The sequence below is a fragment of the Mycteria americana genome, chromosome 5, assembly GCF_035582795.1.
Source record: "Mycteria americana isolate JAX WOST 10 ecotype Jacksonville Zoo and Gardens chromosome 5, USCA_MyAme_1.0, whole genome shotgun sequence".
Taxonomy (NCBI): Eukaryota; Metazoa; Chordata; class Aves; order Ciconiiformes; family Ciconiidae; genus Mycteria; species Mycteria americana.
This window is the reverse complement of record NC_134369.1, coordinates 29669915-29694528: the sequence shown is the minus strand read 5'-3', so window position 1 is coordinate 29694528 and position 24614 is coordinate 29669915. Positions and strand designations below refer to the sequence as shown.

Here is a 24614-nt window from a genome sequence, read left to right as displayed (position 1 = left end):
TGTGTTGTGGGGTTTTTTTATTAGTTATTTTACTTTATGGCTTTTATTCCTCAATCTCTGGAGTGGTAGAGATTCAGGACATTCTGTTTTGGAAATGACTACAGCTGGGGAATTTTTAATCTGTTGCTGTGCTTAATTCCAGGTGATCATTCCCACAAATGCAGAATCTTTGCCAGCACTGCCAGAACCAGAAGCTTCAGAGCTGAAAAAGCATCTGAAACAGGTAATAAGCACTTTGGGGAAAGGACTTGGATTCAGTAGGACTTAGCAGATGTAGTCTTGCACAGCTCTTCTGTTATACTGGACAAGAATGCAAGTCAGCAAATGTAAAGCAAAATGTGTTAAAAGCAGGTGTGTATCCTGCCACATCAGATGGATGTGAAAACATATCAGACTACTAGAATACTCTTGTTCAAGAAAGTGCCCCTTGGTCAGTCATGGAGAGGTCTACTTCTCTGAATGTGGAGGTGGGCTAATCAATAGGGTGGCTGATTAATCAACGTCTTCTTTTGAGCTCCCTGAGTTGTATGACTTTCTAACATTGTCTTGTCCTGGCTAAGCTAAATCTGAGACTTTAATCTTGTTTCAGATCTCTCTGTACTTTCTCCAGAGGACTTCATTGTAATTTTTGTTACCCGTTTCATCTTTTGCTGTCTGCTGCTTTGTCATTTGTAGGGGAAGCACAGGACTAGGAATTTTCTGTCAACCTGTTTAAAATGCCTCTTTCATATAGTTGGCCAGTTAGAACATCCCCTATGTTAGAATACAACAGCATTTTGAGTTTGAAAAGCAATATCAGTTGATACAGATGTTAAGTGGTAGGTATCCGGTTGCTGCTTTTCTATCTTAATGGAGAGAGTTAATTTGGAAAAGTGAGTGGTCACTGAGGCTTATAACTGCAGTTAATTTCTTAGCCAGGTGAGGGATAATTTTAAATGCTCCTGGACACAACAGATGGTTTCTGTTTTTTACTGTTGTTTGGGGCTAACTTGTTTCCAGCTGGTGCAGAAAGTTCCAGATTCCTCCTTTAAATTTGCCACGTGGGCTTTAAACTCTGACTTGAACCATCAAGCTATGATCATCTTTGTTTCCCCTCCATTCACAGATATATGTGAGGTCTCAGTCTCTCCTCAGGTCCTGCTAAGCCATTAATCAGCTTGGGTCATCCTGGCTGATCGTGTCAAGCAGGTTTTATCTCTTTATTTCTGTTTTCCTTATGCACGCTGCATGCAGTATCTAAAGGTAAAGTGTGTTATTAATGTGATGAGTTCTGCTCTTTCTCTCTCCTCGTAGACCAGGAGAGCAAAGTGTGTAACGTCTATGATACCCCAGTACCTGCTGTCAGCACAGATGGAAGCGATCTGTTGCTTGGAGTTTTGTTAGATCCACCTTCCCCCCCACTTCTGCCTCACCCCCTTGCAATTTCAGGCACTATTCAGCAAAACTCTCTTACTAGGGCAAAGTTGGTTATCAGAAGAACAAATTGCAATTTCCTTGAAGACATATTTAAGATTCTCAGTGTTCATCCAAATTCAGGTTACATCCCTATGTATTCCTATAGGCACTATCATTAAGAGTTGACCCTTGGCAAAGGAGAATGAGCGCTACTGGTTGCTGTACAAAGTAGAGAAGACTAAATTGTGGCCCACATCACTAAGGTTAACAGTTTTGTGTGCCTTTGGGTCTTAGTGTCAATGAATAAAATTCAGGATATCTGCTTTTAAACTGCAGTAGAAAGTTCTTAGCTGCATCAATAAAGACAGCAGCCTTTCCACTTGCCAAAGTGGCCAAATGTGAATGTTTGGGGGTGGGGCAGTTAGACCTCTCTCCCAAGAGATGCCTATTTTGTGGTCCCTTTTATTTCCTCTCATTTGTGATATTTAGTAGTAATAGATTTTTTTTTTCCTTCCATCTGTTTCTCTGTGGTCATGTGTTCGTCTTGGCTCTGATGGGCTGCTGGTGTTATCATATGATCTTCCATCTTGCCTCCAGTGTCTGGTTAGCATGACTGCAATCACTCAGAAACAGCTCCTCACTCCTGACAACAAGGTTCTTTATTCTTTTCCCCTCAATTTTCCATTTTACCCTTTTCCTTTGGAGTTTTGGTTTTTGTTTTCTTTTATATATTTATTTATTTTTGAAATAAAAAGATGAAGACTCAGTGGGTAAGTGGGAGAAATGAGGAAGATTTGGGATAGGTCTGGGTGTCCAGGACTGATTTATCTCTTGTACTGCTCCAGTGCATATCCTTGAAGATGTTATGAGGGTTGAAGAGGATGGTAGCTTTATGGAGAGATGAAGACTTCATTCAGATGGGAAGTGGAGGTTTGCAGGGATACAGGCAGATGCCTGTGTTAAGGTGTCTCCACATTCTCCTGGGATAGCAAACTCACTGGTTGAATGGCCAAGTTACAAGGCAAGTTTCAAGGCCTCTAGGTCCCAAGAAGTATTCAAATTACGCATGGGAATAACTCTACAATAAGTTGTGCCATATTGCTAGTGGTCCAGTTTGGACTATGTGTTTTCATGTCATGAATGATCTAGCAAAGTGGAATTCTGTGTTACCCCTTGGCTGGCTCCAGGACTGTTTCGGCATTGAGGAGATCGTTTTGACAATCCACATAAAGGAGGGCCTGGAGATATTTGTTGACTCGGCACAGGAGATGGTTTAAGACAAACTAATGGAGCATGCACAATTGTTGCTATTGCCTAGAGGGCAGGGTAGCTCTGATCTCTCTCTTGTTCCTTGCATGACTTTTCTTGCTGAATGTGTGCATAATGTTGTCCTTCGTTAGGCACTGGCCAGCATGAGTCTGAATACTCAGCCCATTCTTAATCTAGAGAAGTTCCACGAGGGGCAGGAGGTGCCGCTGCTGCTGGGAAGACCGCAGAATGATTTGCAGTCTACTCCCTCCACGGAATTCAATCCTCTGATCTATGGAAATGATGTGGACTCTGTGGATGTGGCTACCAGGTGAGGCTGAAAAGGAAGGTAGTGTTGAGTCATCATAAAGTTTGCACTTGAAGGCAGCACAGACACTTCTGTGGGTCCTGTGGTGGAAGCAGCATCTTCCAGGTTCTACTTTACGTCATGGGGAAAAAAAGAGCAGGAATTACAGTGTTTGTCTCAGACCTATTAACTGCATGAACATAACAATGTATCTTGAGGGGGTGTTTTGTTTCTTGCATTTTCCTATAGATCATCCACTTTACCTGGACTTGTCAGCTTAAATCACAAGCCTTGAACTACAAAAAAAGCTGGAGGCTTAATTGTCACCTCAGCTAGCGGATATGAGAACGATGTCCCTCATTGGGTGGGTCTTGGTATTGAGGTGGTGAAGTAAAAGTGGTTTGTTGTTTGGTTTGGGTTTTTTCCCTTTTTTTAAAGATAACTGTTTTCTAAGGAGACTTGTTTTTTTGTACTGGGTTACCATTCTTCAAAGGTTTGAAACATTGCCTACTGCATACCTTTTAAAGCCTCTCTGTCTTCTTTTCTGTTGTGTTCTGTGTTTTTATCTGATATATTGTCCTCTCTTTCTTTTTAGGGTTGCTATGGTGAGATTCTTCAACTCGCCAAATGTTTTGCAAGGTTTCCAGATGCATACTCGCACTCTTCGTCTGTTCCCACGACCAGTGGTGGCCTTCCAGGCAAATTCTTTTCTTGCCTCTAGGCCGAAGCAAACACCTTTTGCAGATAAGCTTTCCAGGACACAGGCAGTAGAATACTTTGGAGAGTGGTCACTCAACCCTACTAACTATGCTTTCCAAAGAATTCATAACAGTAAGTTTTGGTCTTGCCTTTCCTGCGCTTGGATGTAATGCAGGAACTTAAAAAGCAGAGAGATTCTAGGGAAGAACTTAGTTTTACACCATATTATTCCTGCTGGGGAGGGAAATCCAGTTCAAGGAACATTTTTCTATTTTTATGTATGTCCTCATGTGTTTCTACCAAGTTAGCCCTGCTATTAGCCACTCCTCTTGCCTTATTTGGTTACAGAGAAGTCTTGTAGGCTTCTTAGAGTAGAGACTGTCCCTTCCTTTGTGCAAGACTTAGTAGGGGGTAGCCTCGCTGTGAACAAAGCTTTGACACCAATAAATGAGTTCAATTATCTCTCTCCTTATTTTGTTGTGCAGACATGTTTGACCCAGCGCTGATTGGTGACAAACCGAAGTGGTATGCTCACCAGCTGCAGCCCATCCACTATCGTGTCTATGACAGTAATTCACAGCTGGCTGAAGCACTGAATGTCCCAGTAGAGAAAGAAACAGACTCTGATCCCACTGATGACAGGTTAGTGGGGAGCATAACCCTCGTCACATGATAGTTACTTCAGATTGCTGGGCCTCTCCTACTTATTTGCAGCCTTTTCCTCTAGCCTGCCAGGTTGCTGTTTCATTTCTTCTGTCTGGGCAGAATACTGACACTGAAGTAAATTGTCTCACTGCTCTGTCACCACAGCAACCTCTTAACCCTTTGCTAGTGTCTTCTCCAGCCTTCATTTAATGTTGTTCTCCATTTGTATTTTCCTGTTTTCTTTTGCTACTTGTATGCCACTTGACATATGGTATTTCTTCCCACCCTAATGCTTTTTTCTTCCATGCTGTTCTTTCTGTGGTCATTTCTGATGCAGTACTACAAGTACTCCCACCCATCCTACAACCCTTTTAAATCTCTACTCAGTGCACATAGTTATGTAAAGCTTGTTAGTACTACCCACTGCCTGAGACCTCCTTGTGTGTTCAGTAAAATGAGAGTAAACTTTTTTGTTGTAGTAGTTTTGGCCATATTTCCCAGAGCTTTGCATCTAGTTTTACTATCCTTCATGCTCTGCTAGCCTGTGAGATCTTTCAGGCTTGGACTTGCACGTCTTTTATGTTCTACACAGCACCAGTGGTCCTGACAGAGTGGGATTTATCATTAGTATAAAAAGGGAATGCTTTTACTTGTGATTTCCAGTTCCCTTGGAGTCATCCTACACACACGCACACACAGAGAATTAATACACTACTCCCTGCTCACTTATGCTTGACCTCTTTAACTTTGCTGAGAGCCTTTAAATGTCTTCCCGTGTGTCTCTTGACATACCTCAAAGTTATTTCATTTGCTCTGACCTTTCATGAAGCTGGCTTCTGACTCTTGCCAGAAATTTGTTTGTGGAGACTGTAATATAATGAGATTTTTAAGAGGCCCATGAAAACAGTGCTGATTCACATCTTTGAAACATCAGGCCCTGCTGTTGCTGTTTTGCTGCCACTCATCTCTCTTTCTCACCTGTTGTGGCAGTGGCAGTGACAGTGTCGACTATGACGACTCAAGTTCCTCCTACTCCTCCCTCGGTGACTTTGTCAGTGAGATGATGAAATGTGACATTAATGGCGATACCCCAAGTGAGTAACTTTGAGCTGTACTTTCGCAAGGTCCATATAGGTTCCTCTTCCCGTTCATCTGCACTGTGGGAAAAATGCCTCCCTTAAGTCCCTGAATCAGAGCAAAGTATTGTTCCATTGTAGTCTTGTTCTGAGGTCAAAGTGTCTTTTATACTCCTTCTTCAATATCCAGGGGTAGGCTGAAAAAAGACATTTCTTCTGCTTATAAACAATGCCCTCCAAAGGACACTGGGAGGAGGAAGAACAGAAATAGGTGCTGCTGAACAAAACTGGCTCACTAGATCTGGAAACCCGCTGCTGCTAGTAGATACTGTGCAATATGGGCAGCAGAGTACGAGCTTTCTCCTGCCCCCGCATATTGGTTCTCAGTGCTGGCTTTAATGAGTCACTCTATCCTAGTAGGGACAGGAAAATGCATTCTCTGTAGCTTATATGGAGGCTGCAGCAGTAGCTTCTCTTGTGAGAGTGGGAGACTCACTTTCTTCAATAAAATAAATCTAGGAACACCAACACATTTCCAATGTCCCAAGGACAAAAGATAATAATCATAAGTTGCAACAAAAGAAAATCTGCTTGAACACTTACGTGTCCAAAGATCTTCATGGTTAGTGTAGTTAAACAGGTTCCCAGGACCACAGTAGAATGTCAAGCCTTGGAGACTTTCAAAACTCAATGGGACAAGGCCCTGAGCAACCTGCTTTAACTTTGAAGTTATCCCTGCTTTGAGCAGAGAGTTGGAATAGATGACCTCCAAAAGCCATTTACAACCTAAATTTTTATGCAAGTTTATTCTACTGAGCATTCCTCATCTGCTATGCATCTTTAGTTAGATGGGCAAAAGGCTGAGGAAGGCAGTGTTCTTTAATGCAAAATGATGTGTTTGCAGATGTTGACCCCCTGACTCACGCAGCCCTTGGTGATGCTAGTGAAGTGGAATTTGATGATTTTCAAGAATATTCAGGGGATCTGGATGAACAGGCCATGGACAGTGAAAACTCCCAAGAGAACAACCAGCCTCGTTCAAGTTCCAGTACTACAGCCAGTAGCAGCCCCAGCACTGTCATCCATGGAGTGAATCATGTGTGTACTGAGATGAGTTCAGCCCCAAGATCAGCGTATTAGGATATAAAGAATGGGAGAATGCATGTGGTTCTTTCTGAGAAGGGCAAAAGCTAATAGGACTGTGAAACCATGCACAGATTAAATTGCATGCTCTTTCTGGACTTCCTGAGCAAGGTGGAGTTTATTGGTACCCTCTTATGCTGGGACAGAGCACTCCTGTACATAAAAGCTCCCATGCATTGAAAAATGTGGCATTAACAGAGAGCAGTGGTCCAGGTTGTGACTGCAGGAATTGCTTTTACAGAGTTTGGAAAGGCCTGATGTGTTAGAGGAACAGGGAGTGGGGTGGGGAAAATCATGAATCTGTGGTCATTTAGGAAGAATAGGAGTTGCTTGCATAACCACAAAACAGGGTAACAGCTGTTATCCTGGGCTAACAGTTACCAGTATGATCCGTTTTGCAGGGGAGTAAGTCCCTAGAACAATGCACAAATACTGCAGCATATATAAAATCCTAGATTAGAGCCAGGGATAGTGGGGACGGGGTCGGGGCCCAGTAACGAACAGCAAGGACACTGCAGACTTCCCAGTTTGAAATAATTGTTCTTGTCCTGCCCTTCAGTTGTATGTAACGCAAATTAGCGAACAGATCAATGATTTGACTGGTCCACAGGAGTCAGCAGATTCAGCAGAAATGGAAGAGAAGTTGGTTGCTGGATTTTCAAACCATCTCCCTTCCTTGCCACTGCAACCAAGCTTTCCCAAGATAAGTATGGATCGTCGTGAGAGCGACAGTGCAGCTGGCAGCATGAGCTCCTCAGAAGGGGTGGTGAGGAAGCGAGAGTATGACAATCCGTACTTCGAACCACAGTATGGTTTTCCCACGGAGGATGAAGATGATGAGCAGGAAGAGAGCTACACCCCAAGATTTAACCAGAATCTCAATGGAAGCAGGCGAGTCCTCCTTGTCTTCCTGCCCTTCTGTACAGCACTGTTGGGGTTTCCATCTGCTTCATGTAGTTTAATGTTCATTCTTCAAATGTCGAATTTGTTCAAATTTTGCACCTGAAATGTAGTGTTGATCGCTTCCATCTAATGTTGAAATTCTGTAAACCCTTCTGGTTTGAGTAAGGGCACTTGCTCAGTTCCCTTGGTTCCTTGCTTTTATGTAAGTGGTAGGAGCTAACAGAATTATCAGTTCTTAGAAACATTCTAGTATATCACCTACTGATTTCTGGAAACCTTTGACTGATTTTTTTTTTTTTTTTTTTTTGCTGAAGCTTTGTCTTTTGGGGGAAAGATACTATAGTGATTGATGACACTGGGTTTTCTTGTTATTGCTCTCAAAGCAGAACCCTTTCTCCACCCATGCCCTTTTGCAGACAAGTTTTCAGCATGCCCTGAAAGGTAATAAAAGCCTGAATGCAAAGAGGCTTCAATTCTCTCTTTTTTTTTTTTTTCTTTTTCTTTCCCACAAGGTAAGGGTAGTGTGGTGAAAACTGATGAGGAATGAGACCAGCATCAATCTCCCACAATCATACAATGTGTTGATTTGGGGTGGGAAAGGGGGAAGCTAATAACAGTTGTACTTAATTTCTTTAAAGGTCTCAGAAGTTACTCCGTCCAAACAGTTTAAAACTGGCAAATGATTCTGATGCAGATTCAGATTCCAGGGCCAGCTCCCCAAACTCTACTGTCTCCAACAACAGCAGTGAAGGTTTTGGCGGCATCATGTCTTTTGCAAGTATGTACTAATGCATTCATTAAGCTGGTTTTATTTATCATATTGGAGTTTACAGAGAGATGGAATAGAGGGATGGCTAGTCAAGAGAATGACTTGGTTGGCAAATTGTTACCAGCTCTCCAGAAGTCACGTTGGGAGACACAGGACCTGTTTAACTTATACTGCCGATAACTACTGCTTTATGTATTCTTCAGTAAGAAGGACTTTGGTTATGTGGTTAGGCCCTTGAGTTATGTGGCACTTTAGGGTACAGATCAGAAACTCTTTCTGTTTCATTTAAACAAAAAATTGTGCAATTCCATGAAGTATATACAAAAATCTTACCAGAAGTGTGCCTTCCATGTTGTGTGTTCAGGTGCGAAATTGAATTTCTTGACTGTGCTCACCTACTTTAAATTATATTTTAATAATAAAATCCATAGGTGTGGAAAACTAATCCAGAGTTTTTTAATGAGTGAAAGAAGATATGGCCAGTTGAGTCTTGCACTATAGTGGGGAGCAGTGCAAGGAGTTTGCAGCAGCGGGGAAAGTATATTGGATGTTTCTGGTAAAACAATTGTTACTAAAATAAGGCTGAAAAAAAAGAACCAAAGCAAATTGAAATAGTATGCTGACATTTTAAATGAACATCTTGAAGTGTTAATCAGCTTGTTGATCTACATGAGATGCTTTCAGGCTGTCTACAGGCTTAACCAGATGACAATGCATTATTGTGTTCTTAAGATCTGTCTGTACTAGGAAGAACTTGTGTGTTCGTCTAATAAATGGAAAGTTTCTATTTTAAAGCATGCTTCTGTGGCAGATTTAGTGTTTCACAAGGCACAGTTCACAATCCTCACTTCAGAATTACATATTTTGGAGATCTTCAGTCATCCTGTTTTCTCATGTGGTCCCTACCATTCATTTGCTCCTAAAAAGAGGATTAAACTAGAAGACACAGCTGACATGAGGTTACCTCTTTAAGTGCAGGAAGACAGGTAGATATTGCTGTTACATTTAAGACTCAAAGATACAGCAGCAATGTTTGTAACATGAAAGCTAAGAATTACGTTTTTGTACAATTTAGAATAATCTGATTACAGATGTGGTTGCAATGTAAATGAGATGATCTTATGCTTGTGAGACTTTTGGGTAATAAAGAAGAACTTCATCATTAAGAATCTGGAATAAGAAGTTGAATTACAGGAAGTTTAGGAAGTTCGGGTGTGTGCAGTGAGCATTAGGCATTTAATTGTCTTCTTATTCTGTCATAGGCAGTCTGTACAGAAACCACAGCACAAGTTTCAGTCTGTCCAACTTAGCCCTACCAACCAAAGTTGGGAGAGACAAGACTACTCCCTTTCCCAGCCTGAAAGGTAACTGTTTTTCCCTTTGTCTTCTGCAGCCTTTATAGTTCTTGTGACTTTGCAGTCTGAGGTTTTATCCCTAACAGGAATCCTGTGGGTGACGCGTTTTGGTAGTACCTGTCTTATATCAAGACAATTTACTGTCCTGATACTTTTCTCAGTCAGACTTCTTCCCAACAATTGGGCTATGTTGGGATGGGAGACTGGCTAGTCTAGTCTGTGTTAATGGATACACTGTGAATGTTGGTTTTGTTTTGTGTTTTGTTTTGTTTTATTTTTAAGTACTTAGTGTAAAGAATGGGAACCGAGAGGTAGGTCCTACTTTCGTACTGCCACTATCTTCATGATTAGCCTTAGGCAACTTGTTAGAGCAATGATGCTGCATTTGTAAGTGGGGATAATGCCAACTTTCCATGGAGACTGCAGTTTATGTGGGTTTCAAAAGTGTTTACAGTATTTTCAGTTCATGAAATAGAAAATTTCTGATCAAAATCAAATTATAACCATACTTAAGCTCATTCAGAATGAAGATCGATCCCTAGCTTATGTGCACAATCTTTTCATTGGAACATCTCCTGTTTGTCTGCAGTATCATTAGAGAACGTGTCTGAATGGGCACTAGAGAAATGACCCTCTTACCATGGGGAGTTAGACAGCCTGGTCGGCCTTGTACCAGATGTAATAACAGAAGGGTGACTGAGCACGTGCTGGTGTTTTAGTGTTGAGACCTTTTCAGTTGCTAAACTGGGGAAAGGTTTTATTTTACCTTTTGAGTTATTCTATCTGATTAGAACTTACTGCTTTTGTTTTAATATGTTGATTTTTCCATTTATTTTTTCTTCCTCATCATTTTCATCGGTAAAGATTACTTTAATCTGGAAGTGGGAAGGGATGTGGATGAAGGTTGGTATGACGTTTTGCTGACCTTTGACCTTGTAGAAACAAAGGCCAAAAGCTGGTTTTTGTGTTTCTGCTTTGGACTTTGTTTTTGAGACAAGTAATCATTCCCTGTGTGTAAAATGAGGAGGAACAGGACTGGTATGGTGAAAACACTAGCAGAGACTCTGCACAGCTGTTTTTGACAACCTTTTACCAGTTGGTTATGTTTTCATGTCCAATTGTACTGGATAAGAAACATGCTTCATGTCAGGGTTATTTCTGTGGGTAAACTTAATGACTGATTCCATGCATTGGAAGAAAACAGTGATGGGGTTTGCCATTCCACGTTCATGCTTTGCGCCTCATCTTCTGCACTTTGGTGTTCTTTTCTGGACTATTGTAATCCTGTCGGGCCTTTAATGTTACTATGCGGATATGAGGATGGGATTTCCGTGGAGTAGCTCAGTCTGTTTTATGCATGTGCAAGTGTGTGTGTGTGTTTGTGTTCATTTACGTGTGCATGCTGGCTCACTGGGATTCCCACTGGGCACTTCACTGTTTTTTAAATGTTTTTGTCTTTGTTGTACAGGTATAAAATTGCGTTAACTTGTTCTTACCAAGTGTGTGTGGTACCCTGTGTTTCTAACTGTAATGGGAAATGATGCTGGGACTCCATCTCATTGCTGCTGTTTGACCACTTTCCATCTTTCTTTTTAATTTTTATTTCATGCACATCCATTGATATTTTTTCCTCAGTGATGTAGATGTTTTTGATAGTGCCCTTGAAATACAGTATGTGCAGTAATGTCCTTGAAGATGCAGTACATTGGTTCCACGATGACAAATTTCAAGTCAAGCACTATCTCTTAAGATAATTACGCCTATCTCTTACGATTAATTACACTGGCCCTTGTTGTCTTGGGCTTTCAAGCATCCTTCCTGCTCTAGCATCATTTGGGTTTTGTTTTGAGGGAGGGCTGGGAAGAAGCTGGTAGTTGGATTCGTCTGATGCTGATGGTGGGGAGTGTAGATATTGTAGTACTCTACTAATTGTATATTTTGTGTCCCAGTATTTGGGTTAAATACTATAATGGAGATTATTACTGAAGCTGGCCCAGTAAGCAATGAAGGTGGGTTCCCTACAGCATGAGCTGTGCATGATGTAACAATTTCCAGCATTCCCTATGCCTGACTTTGGGCTACCTTTCTCACTGGGTAACCAGTACCACATAATCTATACTAGTCACCCCCAATGCATTATGCTTTTACATATAGTGACTAATTTGAAGGTGGTTCTTGTTGTGGAACTGCATGCAGAGCAGCCAAACTTTTCCTGCCTTTCACCTCCTGCTCCCATTACCATCTTCTCTTTTTCTCTCTGCATTACTCCCATTACTGTTTTCTGCCGATGTGTGATGCTAGAATATGATATACGCTGCTGCTTTTTTGGAGTTTCCATTTTGTTTGAAGTCTGTTACCTGTAATCTGAATAGGTGTGTTAGCCAACCTTAGTGTTGCTTGTTACTGTCCTGGGATCAGACTGTTTTCCTCCCACCCCTTCCTCTCATTGTGTTTTCTCTCCTGTTTAGGAAACAGACGAGCCCTTGTGGATCAAAAGTCTTCAGTCATTAAGCACAGCCCAACAGTGAAGAGAGAATCTCCATCGCCTCAGGGACGAACTAGCAATTCCAGGTAATATTTTTCATTTCTTTTTGAGTATAAAGTGGTGTTAGAGTGGTCTCATACTTGGCCAGTGTTTCCTCAGAAGTCTAGCTGTTGAAAACGAAATAGTACTTTTCTATGGCCCTAAGCTTGCACGTATTATTGTCTGAGAAGATTCGGTATCAGTGGTCTTACAGTTAATAGCACACATAAGTATTTTTCTGTACTCTGAAATGTATCCTCTTTCTGTCTGAGATCCAAAAAATTCTAGGTCCCTACTTTAGCTCAGTATTTGAGTCTGTTCTGAACAAAGTAGTCTAGCGAGCAGAGTTTCAATGCGCCATCAGCTGAGTCATATGAAGCAGTTTGATTCCATGAATTCATGTGAAACACTTTTCTCGGCCTTGGGAAGGGACTCAGAATGGTGCAAGGAAACATTACCTGACCCGGGCCTGTGCTTTCTCCTCCCTTTCTTATGTAGCAGTCATGGGTAGAGTGAAATTTATGTTGAGCTACTGTGGTTGGGAGACAAGCAAGAACAATAACTGCAGTTCAGACTGGGGAATGCAGCAGGTTGCACAGGAGTTCCCTCCTCCTTACCATTCCCTCCCTTGTGGCAAAACAAGCTGAAGTGGTACATGTGCCAAGGCTGCTGCAGTAATGCTATTAGTAGTGCTGCACTTTGTCTTTCAAGGAAAGCCTACAGCTCAGACAAGGTGGCTGTGGGAGAAGGTTGTGGCATAGAGGATTCCTATGGATTCTGAGGAGTGCTGTGAAAGTGAGAAGTAGAGTGGTAGCTAGAGGGATTAGAGGAAAATCTGATTATGGCTTATTATAGGAAATAACAGACAAAATAAAATATTTGATACTACACCTACAGAACAGAGCTTGGGCTGTGTGCAGTTATGTTAGCAGCAGGCATAGCTAGATTTGAACTTCCTTTCTTGTAAACTTAGCTTTGATAGGAAACGCATTTCTGTGTGTGTCCTGGCCATATCTCTCTTCCCATGCAAGCCAAGGTAAGCAGAGGGCTAACTTTTGCCTGCTTCCTCTTAAATCCATCAGTGAGAACCAGCAGTTCCTGAAGGAGGTGGTACACAATGTTCTTGATGGGCAAGGTGTTGGCTGGCTGAACATGAAGAGAGTCCGACGTCTGTTGGAGAGTGAGCAGCTCCGTGTCTTTGTACTAAGCAAGCTGAATCGCGCGATCCAGTCAGAAGAAGATGCTCGGCAGGATGTCATACAGGATGTGGTCAGTGCTGAACTCAGCAGGGTCCTCATACCTAGTGTCTGCGGAAGCTCAATTCATAGAAAGTTTTTGTTAAATTGCCCCCTAAAAGCCGATGTTATAGCAGTTTTGGAATTTATGTTCTTGAATTACTTTCTCACTTTTGAAATAGCGACACTAACGGGATTTTCATTGCAGGAGATCAGCCGCAAGGTTTATAAAGGCATGCTGGACTTGCTGAAGTGCACCGTGTTGAGCCTGGAGCAGTCCTATGCAAATGCTGGCCTGGGAGGCATGGCCAGTGTTTTTGGCCTGCTAGAGATAGCACATACGCACTATTACAACAAAGGTAAGAAAAGTGTTTATGAGAATACAGTATTTTTGAACCAAACAAGATCCTTATTGTGAAGGTAGCTGTTTTGTGGCTTCTGATATTTCAGGGGTTTTACAACACTTTCAACATAGGTGAGAACTGTATCATTGTTACTGAAACCTTACAAAGCTTGAAACCATTCTCTTGCACACATGTAACCGGACCAAAGCAAAAATAATGGCCGTACTGATATTCGATTGAAAATTGAAACTATGCAGCAAGATACAGAACGTCGGACTTTTACAGATGAAGTGGAAATTCTGAGAATGGGAACCTTCAGCTAACACTGTCCCAACCACAGTCTTGGGAAGTTATTGCAGACAACCTGAAGAGGGAGGGAGATATTTCTAATGTGGAACTATACAAGGCACATATCTCACCAATCACCTTGCATTACGCAATGATTCTTGTATCACTAAGTACTCTTGGAGAGGAAAGTCTGAAAATAGCTCTTTATTTTTCAACTTTTTCTTAAAATCTGATTCTTAATGCAAAATAAGAAAATGCATGCATAAGGAAAAAGAGCAAAAGATTCAAAAAGCTACCTCTCTGCTTAATATCTGACTCAGCTGTAATCTCAAATGATGAAAAGCTATTTACTTCATTGTAGCAGAGGAGTGACATCTACTAAACACTTTATAGTTTGTGTTCTGGGTGGCTTGCATAAGGGATTTTATGAGTTGGCTTAGATGCCCTGTGGTCGTGTTAGAATCCAATCATTGTTAGAATGCTGAGGAAGGTAAGGAAGGCTGTGCTAGTGTAACAGTCCTGAATGTGGGGAATAGGCTGATCTTGGTAATTATAAGCCTTTTAGTCTGACACTGATCCTAAGCAAAATTATAGAGTGGCTGATGTAAAACTCAATGGTTTTAGAGTGAAGTCTTGCTAATGTAATGGCAGATACCATAATTTGATGGTAAGTAGAGTTTACCCAGTAAATTAATTGTGGTCACAATAGACAAAATTTGATATAAACCTTTAAAGCCTTGATACATCTTTGAAGGACTTCTCTCATTATTGCATGACATCTTGATTTATAGTCAAATTTCAGCTGTTTAGTATGTTTTACCTGTTTTCAATGAGTTGATCTAGATATTTCTAGAAATGTTTTATAGAGATTAGTGCTTATCTTAACGTTATTTAACATATAGTAGTGACCTAGTAATCCTAAAATTGTTCAGTTTGCATATGATGCATACTATTTGAACAGGACATGATGGATATAGGTTATTTGTCTAGAGGAAGCTGAACCTTAATAAAGCATGGTTGTGATTGATTTATTTTAATAGGGCCAAACTAAGGACTTGTGTTTAGGAACAAGGTCAGTTGGCAATAATAGCAGGATTGGGAACTATGTCCTAGGAAGCAGTATCTCTGAAAATGGCAGCTCTGTGTGAACTTCCCACTGTTTACTGTGTCTGTAAAAACTGGAGGGGGGGCACTGTGTAAACCTGGGAATATAGATTTGGGGTGCAGCTATTGTATTGTCTCTGGATATGTCACTAACAAGACCCACAGCTGAGGTAGTGCTTCCAGTTCTAATCATCACATCTTGAAAAATTGAGGAGGTTTCTGAAAAGACCTACAAGGAATTGGGAAAACACTTTTGCTCTGAAAGATGGTGGTGTTCAGTCTGTTGAATGTTAGGTGTTGATTGTTTTCAATTATTATCTAAATGGAAAGCTGTTGCTGATAGCAGAATCTTTAATCTACTGGAGAAAGGTATCACAAGATCTAGTGGTACAACAAATTTAGATATTAGGATATGAAATTTTGACTGTTAGCCTCATCAGCTATTGGAACAGTTTGTGCAGGACTGCAGAAGGTTCTTTATGGGAAAACCTAATTTTAATTATTATATTCTGAAAGTTTTGCTGTAATTCAAACTGTAGAATTTGATACAGAGAACTAATCCAAACTGCCTGTGGGGACATACGATTCTAGGAAGTCTCGGAGAATGGTGGAAGAGCTATAGCTGATAGTCTTTTGGGTTTTTTTTCCTAACTGAAGTTTCATTTAGTGTTACCCGTCAAAGATGATTGTATTTGTCATCTTTTCACTGCGGGAGGAGCTTACTTGTATTCTAGAAGTGATATTCTTGGTAGTTTAGGCAGAGTTGTTTAATTTTGCACAACTCATCAGAGGAAATACTATAGTTACTGTGTCAAAGAAGATTCCTAAGTTTCAAATATACAGGAAGGAGATAATTTGAGTATCCCAAAACCAGCACTCTGGCTTTCTCCTCTACTGTTTCCACCAGTGTGTCAGAGTATCTGCAAGCCATGGTGACCTATGGGAACAAATGTGGGACTGAGCTGTTTTAGTGCCAGGCTTAATGATTTAGGTGAGACCACCTGTCTCATCTTCCTTTTCCTGCTCTCATTTCCTTTTTCCTTATGTTCTGCCCCCCCCTCCCCCCCCTTTGTTTTTTTTCTTTGAAGAACCAGAAAAGAGAAAACGAAGTCCAACAGATGGATCTATCACTCCAGTTGGCAAGGATCCTGCATCATCCCCAAGAGTGGAGCCAAAACCTGCAATGCAGCTGCCGGTACCTCAGCTGATGCCAAAGGCACCGAGCCCTGCAGGCAAAGGGCCAAGGGAGTTTGACACAAGGAGTCTAAAGGAAGAAAATTTTATTGCTTCCATTGGTGTGTATTGAGGTGCATGTGAAGTGCAGGAGGGAGATAACTTCTATTTTGGCATTAGGTTCTATTTGCATTCTCTCCATTTTGACACACTACATTGCTGCTGTAACATGCTTCATTTACACTTTGGATCACAAGGAACAATCATATGTGTTTTCACTCTACTCTTGGATAAACTATGCAGAGCAGTTTTCTCCCAGAAGCTTTCTAATCTTAATTGTTTCTGAATTTCATTACACTTTAGACAACTTTATTTTTTGCTCTGTGATTGATGTTTTCAAGCAGCAGGAAATGGCAAAAGGGAAACAGGGCCAGCAGGACTTTGGAAAGGGCAACTGTGGAAGGGACTACATGAAACAAAAGTTTTATAATCATTGCTGACTACCTGTGGATTATCTAGATTGCATCCTGATAGAAGTGGGACCCAGGATCTGCTGATTGTTGATAATAAAAACCGCCAAAAAGATTTTAGTTGTAGTGTTATGGTTTCAGTGAGCAGGACTGATGGATCTTCCTTCTAGGCAATAGCAAATAGAATGTGTGTCCTTCTAAACAGCATCTGCTAGGCTGGTCACTGGAAATTTTCTCAGTCTGATTTCTTAGCTGATATAGCTTTTCCCTATGTCTGGGAAAAAGTTAGAGGTAGGCTTTAAACTGTTTTACCTAAAAAGGGCTTTACAGATTTTTTTGGGGGTGGTGGGGAAGAAAAAAAGAAAAAAAAAAATTTTGTTGGATCTAACCTGCTGTGGATTGTAAACGAGAGAAAAGTACCATCACCGTATGAGAGAAATTCTTTGTCAACTCCAAAAATGTCATGTTAAATTTTACCCATTGCTTCTTATAGGCTGTTTAAAATAACTTTTTAATGGACTTGTTGTATGAAAGATTAATCTTCTGAAAGCAGCGTGCTACTGTGAGGCTGTACCTGCAATATGTGGCATAAGACAAGGGAATGTGTGTATTGGGCAGTTACGTGGCAGGAGTGCAGGCGTTCATTCTTACACCCACATAATAGCTGCAGGCTGAGTGGTGTCAAGTCCTTCTGAACTGATACTGAACTCCTCTGACTTGATTTGCTTTCTTGTTTCAAGAGGTAGTCTATGGAGGCAGTTGCTCAGAAGCTAGTCTTGCACTCTATTTGAAAATATATCAGGGAGCTAAAAGAGATTCAGATTTCCAGGATTTCAGTTTAGTGGTTTGGTTCGCTCTGGGTACTTAATTTCTTTTCTGTAGAAAAGAGAAAAAGGAAAGTATGATTCTGACACAACTAAGAATAAAAGACGCTAGGCCAGCGTTCTTTTAAAGAATGAAGAAAGATCTTTTGATTGGATTGCTGAGACTGCTTCTTTCCCTCAGATGAAATTAAAGCCTCATAGAAATGAAAATCATAGAGATCAGACAGTCCATGTTTGTGAAGCATCATAAGAAATGCTTTTCAAAAGAAGTGCTGCTTAATATGTTAACTACTGCTGCCAGAATATTAGCCTTAAACAATTCACAATGTTCAAGGACAGGCAACAGGTAAATTCTTATTGGTGGTTCTGCTGCTCTAATGATTTCCACTTGTCTTCTATGGAACTAAGTTACAGGAAGGATGTGGTTTCACCAAAACTGATCAAAGTTTGAAAGACTTTAATGGTTTTTTTCTGAGACTTTTTTTTCTAACTGGTTTTGTCTGTCACCAAGAACCATGAACAAGTATGCAAGTCAGTCTTTAAGAAATTGCTGTAAAAACAACGTAGTGTCCATGTTCATCTGACTCTTGAGGTCTAGAAGCAAAGGGAAATTCTCTTGTGTTGGAGGACAATAACTGAAAGCTGCTTGGCTATTGTACTTCCTGTATGTTCTGTTATGGAAGCTTCAGTATAAGACAATACTTTGGATATACAGGACCACAGAGTTAGTCATGGCTAGGCTGAAATTCCTTCTGTAGTGAAATGCAGACTTTCTCATTCAAACTAACTTCTTTAGGGAAGAAGCACTTGGTAAACATTTACATGTTGCTGAAATAAAGTACTTGTAAGTAATTCCATTTAAACATGAGAAAAAATGTTCTTATGTGAAGATGATTCAACAGTGGAACAGGTTGCCTGGAAAGGTTGCGGATTCTCCATCTGTGGAGATAGTGAACTGGACATGGTCCTGCGGCTGCCTGCTCTAGTTGACCCTGCTTTGAGCAGGGGGATTTGACTAGGTGATCTCCAGAGGTCCCTTTGAACCTCAGCAGTTCCTTGATTCTATGAAGTTTGGAAGGTGCTTACAGCCTCAGGTTACAGATATGTAAATAAAACTCTCAATGAATCTGTTGGTATTGTATGGACAAAATACAAATTGGGCTGCTAACCTTTTGACCTAGTTACAAAAGAAAATACTGGCATGAAAAGTAAGTCATCAGCATGATGGAGTAAAATCATGTATGGCACTGTTTGCAATTGCCATACATAAGGTGTATGTTAGTGTGGCAATTAAACTGCATCTCTCAGATCTAGAGGTATGGTAGCTGAATGTGTGCAGTTTTCTTGTACTAAATGAACAACAGCCAGGAGGTTCACAGAGTTTTCCAAAGTTCAGGGTGGATGTGTTCCTGCTTGACCCCCTTTTCTTGTTCACTTTTCAGAAAGTTTATGGTTTCTTGTGTACCTCTGAGGTATGTAGGATGCTCCCTTGTAACAGGGAAGGCTGTTGGTATTCAAAATTCTTATTTCTGAGGTGAAGAGTGATGGATTTTTATCAGTTGAGGATTGATCTTTGCTGTGCTTTAATACCAACTTGCTTAGCTAGGAAATTCATTGTGAAGATGATGCTTCTGATACTTTGTTTCCTAAAAGATCACCAATTATTTGCTTACTTCTGGGGTTCTTGTCTTCTAGGGTCCACGGTCATCACCTGTAGTGTTGGCCTTTTTGTTAGGACACTGGTGGCTTTAAAGTTGATAGTTAGTAGTTTTCCCCTTTAACGTTAGTGGTTATTTTGGTTTTATTGCATACTTGCAGTAACTGTTAATGAAAATGTCAGTACTTACTGAAGTTTCCATTACTACTCTTTAAATAATAGTTTAATGCTGGCAGATCACTTTTCTAGTTTCAAAAAACTGTCAAAATAAAGATTGTGCTACCTACTTTGTCTGCATCAGATCCTTTCTGGACCTGCTGTCCTGTTTTGTTCAGGCTCATGTAACAAAGTCATAGGCATAGTATTTTATGCTCCTTGAGTTTATTTGGGGTTTTCCTCTTCTTCTTTGACAAAGTAGTTGAGAGTAAAATCTAGGTTGTTTTTAATGTGCTAGGATACACTGTACCCTGAATTAACAGGCAAGTCAGCTAAAAGTAATTTAACGGCAGGTATTGTAGCTTTCAGCCTGGTGGTTTTTAAAGTAAAGCCATATAGACCGAGCACTTAAGAGGCCAGATGTTTTCAAAGCCCTTTAACAAACAAATTCAGTACATCTTAAAGAGATAGTTATCTGTGTCAGTGTGTGCTCAGCTAGATAAGCCTATAGGATGCTGTTTGGATCCATAAGCAATTTTATGCTATCTGTCTGTGTGCTTACGAAAGTTGAAGGAACATCCATCAATCATGAAGCAGATATAGAAATCAGTTGGCTAGCAGCTGTCTTTCTAGCTTTTTCTCCCTTGCTACATTTGCCTTGCTCCTGATATGTTTAATGATAATACTTTGGAGCCTTCCTCTACAATCGTAATGCTATCCTTTTTTTATTTTTATTTTTTTTCCCACTAGACATTTTGCTAAATAGAACTTTTTTAGAGCCTGCCTTGCCATAATTTCTGCCATTTGCAGGGTGGGATGGGTTTCTGACACACTTCAAGTGGCCTTTTAGTTGCTCAGCAAGTTTCCTTGAAGAGCAGTAGAAGAACATTGTACTACTTTTTCCTTCCCTTTGCCACTTTTATAAGAGTATCTTCCTCTGTAGCATTGCCAGCTTTAACTGTGCTAGTGAGAGAGGACAGTGCCCAGCATTCAGAGTCAGTTCAGCATGTCAGCTTGTAATGTTTCCTTTGGCCAGCAGGCCAGCACCTGGAATGATGTGATGTTTCTGAGCAGAAAAGATGACTGCATTTCAGAGGGTTGAGGAATGTGAGTGATAGAAAAGTGCAAGTGCCTCATCACTATTTCGTCTCAGGGCTAAGCTTCAAATGAAAAGAGTGCATGCAGACTTCAGACTTTTTTCCTTTTCTCTGCATTGTATCCTCTTATGGAATTCCTTGACTTGGAGTGCTGTGACCTAATTTGAATTTTGGAAGTTGGCATTAAGCATGACTGCTATCTTGCTCATTTTTCTTCTTCTTCCCTATTTTCCATTCTTTATACCCTGATAGGAACAAGTGGATGCAGAGAAGTTCAGCTTTTTGCATGTAGGACTGGTTGATAGGCAGAGCCAAGCATTTATTGAGAATGCTGTCAGGTCAAAAATAACTTGTACTTGTAAACTTTGTGATAATTTTTAAGATGTAATATTGGTTAAAAATTGTGTTAACCTACAGTTTAAATTTTCTTGGAATTGCTGCTGCTGGTTTTGTGCCTTTTCCTTTCAATGATATAAACTAGAGACATTAAAATATTTCTGTTAATCAGAGCTTCTGTGATGCCTATGTTTTGGAGGATTAAATATCTGACAATCTTAAAGGCCTTTCTCAGGAAAGGTGATTAATTGCATTATATGTGTTCATAATAGCTGTTTTTCCTTAGTTGGTTCACTGTATGAAGTCATCTCTAACATTTGAATTCTGTAAATGAGAGATGATGCAGTGCTCGATTCCTAACAATGATTTCTTGTAAAATGGTGTTAATTAACCCTTCACTCAGTAGTTGTCGTAAATTTCTGCTTTTTTTGTTTGCTTGTTTGGTGGTTTGGTTTTTTTTTTTTTTTTGAGATGAAGGGGTGGGTTTTTGTTTCAAATTTTTTTCCCCATTTTCACCTGTCTGACCAGCCGCTGACTCTTTCTCTTTCTCTCCTGCTTTCAATGCATCTTGGGTAGAATTGTGGAACAAGCACCAGGAAGTGAAAAAGCAAAAAACTTTGGAAAAAACGAGTAAGGAAACTAAAAAAACATAGAAACTGACTCGTCCAGCCTCCCCATAACTGCCAACTCCCCAGGTGCAGGGTGAGCTTGCATCTATGGCACATAGTTTTTATGCCCACAAGAACAAAGGTCTATCAAGAAACCCTGCATTATAGAGGAGACCAGACAGATCAGTTTGGCTTGGGGAAATTGTGTTAAAATGTCTCTTCTTTTTTTTTTTCCTTTCCTTTTTTCCTTCCCTGAATGTTGCCTTCTTCAAAGAAGAGGAAGCAGATATTCTGCATCCTCACCATATCAGATGTATATGGAAGGATTTTAAGATATCCCGTCTCCTTTCTTAAAAGTTAAAGACCAGTTTTGCTTAACAAGTCTTTGACATGAATAGATCGATTGATTGATTGATTGAATGTTACTGGAATGAAGAATTCTCTGTTCTTTCAAGCTGTGGGATGGCAAATTTTGTTACCTGGCATCAACCATGAACAGTTTATGACCACAGTCAGTCTGCAACAAGAAATACTTCTGAGGGGGAGAGAGAAGGTGTATGTGAAGAATGGTATTTAGTGATGGCTGTTAGAGAATAGCCTCATAATAAGGAATCAACCTGATTTTCTTTTTTTACATCCCATGTTAAAGGAGGAGTGAAATAGTCTGAGGCTGTTTGCAGAGTCTAAATAGTAGTCTAAATCTACACAAATCTTAACATCTATTGAAATATGATAATGAATAAAATATTGAATATATATTTATCTGCAGGCGTACAAGGTTTTTCTCTTTTGGTTATCACTGTTGTAAATAGGAACATATGACGTAAGGACAATAGCTAGTTTATAATAACCATGATGTGGTAGGTGTTTCCTAACCATAAGTGTCGTTTCTACTTTGCAGAGCTGATGCCCCTTTTACAGACTGAAGGTTGGGGAGGATTAATAGCTAAGATGAATGGGTGAAAATTTCTGACATTCTGACTAGGCCTGGATTTGTTACATTAGTTTTAGGCTCCTCAGTTAAATATTTCAGTTAAGTATAAGTGAGCATCTGGAGTTAGTTCAGAGAGAATGGGGCAAATGGGGCACCTCTGCAGTACAGCTTACTACATTTAAGATCTGAATTACTTTTCTGCTGAGGTGGGAGTGTGTGTGTGAGACACATAGCGCATGCACACACCTTTCCCAAACTGGGCCTTTCAGGTAGGTGCCTATATTGGGAGGAATAAATTGAGGTTTTACTGGTTTATGTGTATTAGACATACAACTCCGTAAAGAAGGGAAGAGGAGGTTCGTAAGTGCCTGTAAATTGATAGTGACAAGGTAATTGTGGTTATTGTGCTCCTTAAACTCAGTTACCGGTATTGCCCCCAGCTGTCAGACACCTGAACTGCTTCAGTCAGTTTCACTTGCTTTAAAAGTCAAATTGCCAGAAATATATCTGAATTATGTGTTGGTACAGGGAACTCTTAAATTACTTAAAACACACAGCTGAAGTTTAGTATTCCTGCTGTAGTAATGAGATATAAAACTTTTTGCTGCATTGTTACTCAGAACTAGAAATGGTGGCCATTTGAATGAGTGGAGATAGACCGCTAGCAGTGAGCAGTGTATATTTTCAGTGGAAAATAAGATTCCAAATGCTTAGAAAGGATATTTTTAGTTATTTTTCTTTTTTTTTTAATTTTGTTTATACTTTGTTAGAGTCTTTGATGATTTGATTTACAGTAACTAAGGCATGTGGATTTAGAGGCAGAATACTATAGGAAATGAAGAACACTTTCTGTAAAACACTTCACATGGAGAATTGATGGTTGAGTAGTAAGCTAGTATGGTCTGCACAGCCCGCATATGGCTTTGCTATTCATGAGTTTACATACCATCTCAAACTCACTCCCACAAATCTTTGTATATTATCCTTCTCTCTCTCTCTCTCTCCTCCCTTCCCTTTTTCTTTCCTTTTCGCTGTCTTACCCTCTCTAATATTACATGTAATACAAACATGTTCATAATTCCCAGGTTGTTGTGATCAGTGGTTATAACAGATAGCGGCATTGTGTGGTTAGAGATACTGGATATAGTCATGGGTATATAATACAAATATTCCAGCTGCTGATCATGTCTTCCTGTTACTGAATAGTTGGCAGATATGGCTATGGCAGAAGTGTTGCATTCAGTCTCTTCCCCTTTCTGAGAGTAGTGACATTCTGTGTATAGATTATAACACATTCTTTTCTTGCCTTGTTATTTACCTCGTTCAGTGCTTATCCAAATTTCTTTCAGGCTCTACCTGTCTATCATTCTCTTTTCCTTCTGCCATCCCATCAGAGGACAATAGATGACATGATTCTAGAACTGCATGGGAAATTGAACATAAAGTTCTTTATCGTTTTTTCCCCCTTTTTTGTTTTCGGATCGGCGGGTTAATGATTGCATGACTTAAGGCTTGCTGATTCCCTCTCTCACTACTGACCTATGTGATTGCCAACTCTGGAGAGCCATTTGTTAATGTAGTTGGGGAATGTTGTGAAGTACAGCATCATACAAGCTTCTTGAAATTCTTACTGGCATAACACCAATTGTCGCTGTTTATGTTCTTGTCACGTGTTGCCTGATTTTTGCCTAGATAGTTGCTGCAGGCAACCTAACAAACTCAGTCCAAGACTTTGAGCAAATTAGCTGTTCAAAAAAGGATTCTCATTTTAAGTAAATAGGTATCCTTTATTTTACCAAGAATAAAGGAAGTGGCTTCCTAGAGTTGAATGGCAACTGCTCTGCATGTGGTATTGTAACTGGAAGCTACTTGACCTTTGTCTGTCCTCTTTTCTCTCTTGAATGGCTAATGAAGGTACTGTTTAGTGATAGTCACTCCTGGACTATGCCTTTGGAGTATCTGAAATTCAAACTAACAAAGAATGGCAGATGTGTCCTGCTGGCCTTGTTCACAGTACCAAGGAATAAAAAAAAATCCGAAGGAATGAGAAAGCAAATTTGTTTTCTTGGTACTGTTCCTGCTTTCAGTCTGTCATCTGCTTTCTGCCATACTGTTTTTTCTTGGTACAGTAATGATTTACTTTTTCTTTTGTTCAGGACCAGAAGGCGTGAAACACTTTGATTTGGGAGAAACGGATGAGAAAAAATCCCAAATCAGTGCAGACAGTGGCCTCAGTTTGGCCTCAGGTTCTCAGGTCAGTGGCTCCTATGCTTGCTTTATTTATGTAGCAAGAGAGAGGATTGTTCTATTCACTACTTAATTGT

At 40.3% G+C, this 24614-nt stretch overlaps 1 protein-coding gene across 18 annotated transcripts in view; it reads left to right on the top strand.

Moving 5' to 3' along the window:
- MADD (MAP kinase activating death domain) overlaps positions 1 to 24614 on the top strand; it is a 76637-nt gene that overhangs the window by 23241 nt on the left and 28782 nt on the right. For 6 of the 18 annotated variants that reach the window (XM_075502619.1, XM_075502627.1, XM_075502616.1 and 3 more), the window contains 16 exons: positions 143 to 223; positions 1993 to 2049; positions 2796 to 2974; positions 3546 to 3781; positions 4135 to 4291; positions 5282 to 5388; positions 6275 to 6468; positions 7073 to 7404; positions 8055 to 8194; positions 9448 to 9549; positions 11490 to 11549; positions 12009 to 12111; positions 13147 to 13333; positions 13508 to 13658; positions 16124 to 16330; positions 24447 to 24544. In XM_075502619.1, the coding sequence (XP_075358734.1) occupies positions 143 to 223; positions 1993 to 2049; positions 2796 to 2974; positions 3546 to 3781; positions 4135 to 4291; positions 5282 to 5388; positions 6275 to 6468; positions 7073 to 7404; positions 8055 to 8194; positions 9448 to 9549; positions 11490 to 11549; positions 12009 to 12111; positions 13147 to 13333; positions 13508 to 13658; positions 16124 to 16330; positions 24447 to 24544 (2391 nt within the window). The remainder of the gene's footprint in view (positions 1 to 142; positions 224 to 1992; positions 2050 to 2795; positions 2975 to 3545; positions 3782 to 4134; positions 4292 to 5281; positions 5389 to 6274; positions 6469 to 7072; positions 7405 to 8054; positions 8195 to 9447; positions 9550 to 11489; positions 11550 to 12008; positions 12112 to 13146; positions 13334 to 13507; positions 13659 to 16123; positions 16331 to 24446; positions 24545 to 24614) is intronic. The other 12 variants (XM_075502635.1, XM_075502623.1, XM_075502632.1 and 9 more) reach the window with 8 other exon arrangements.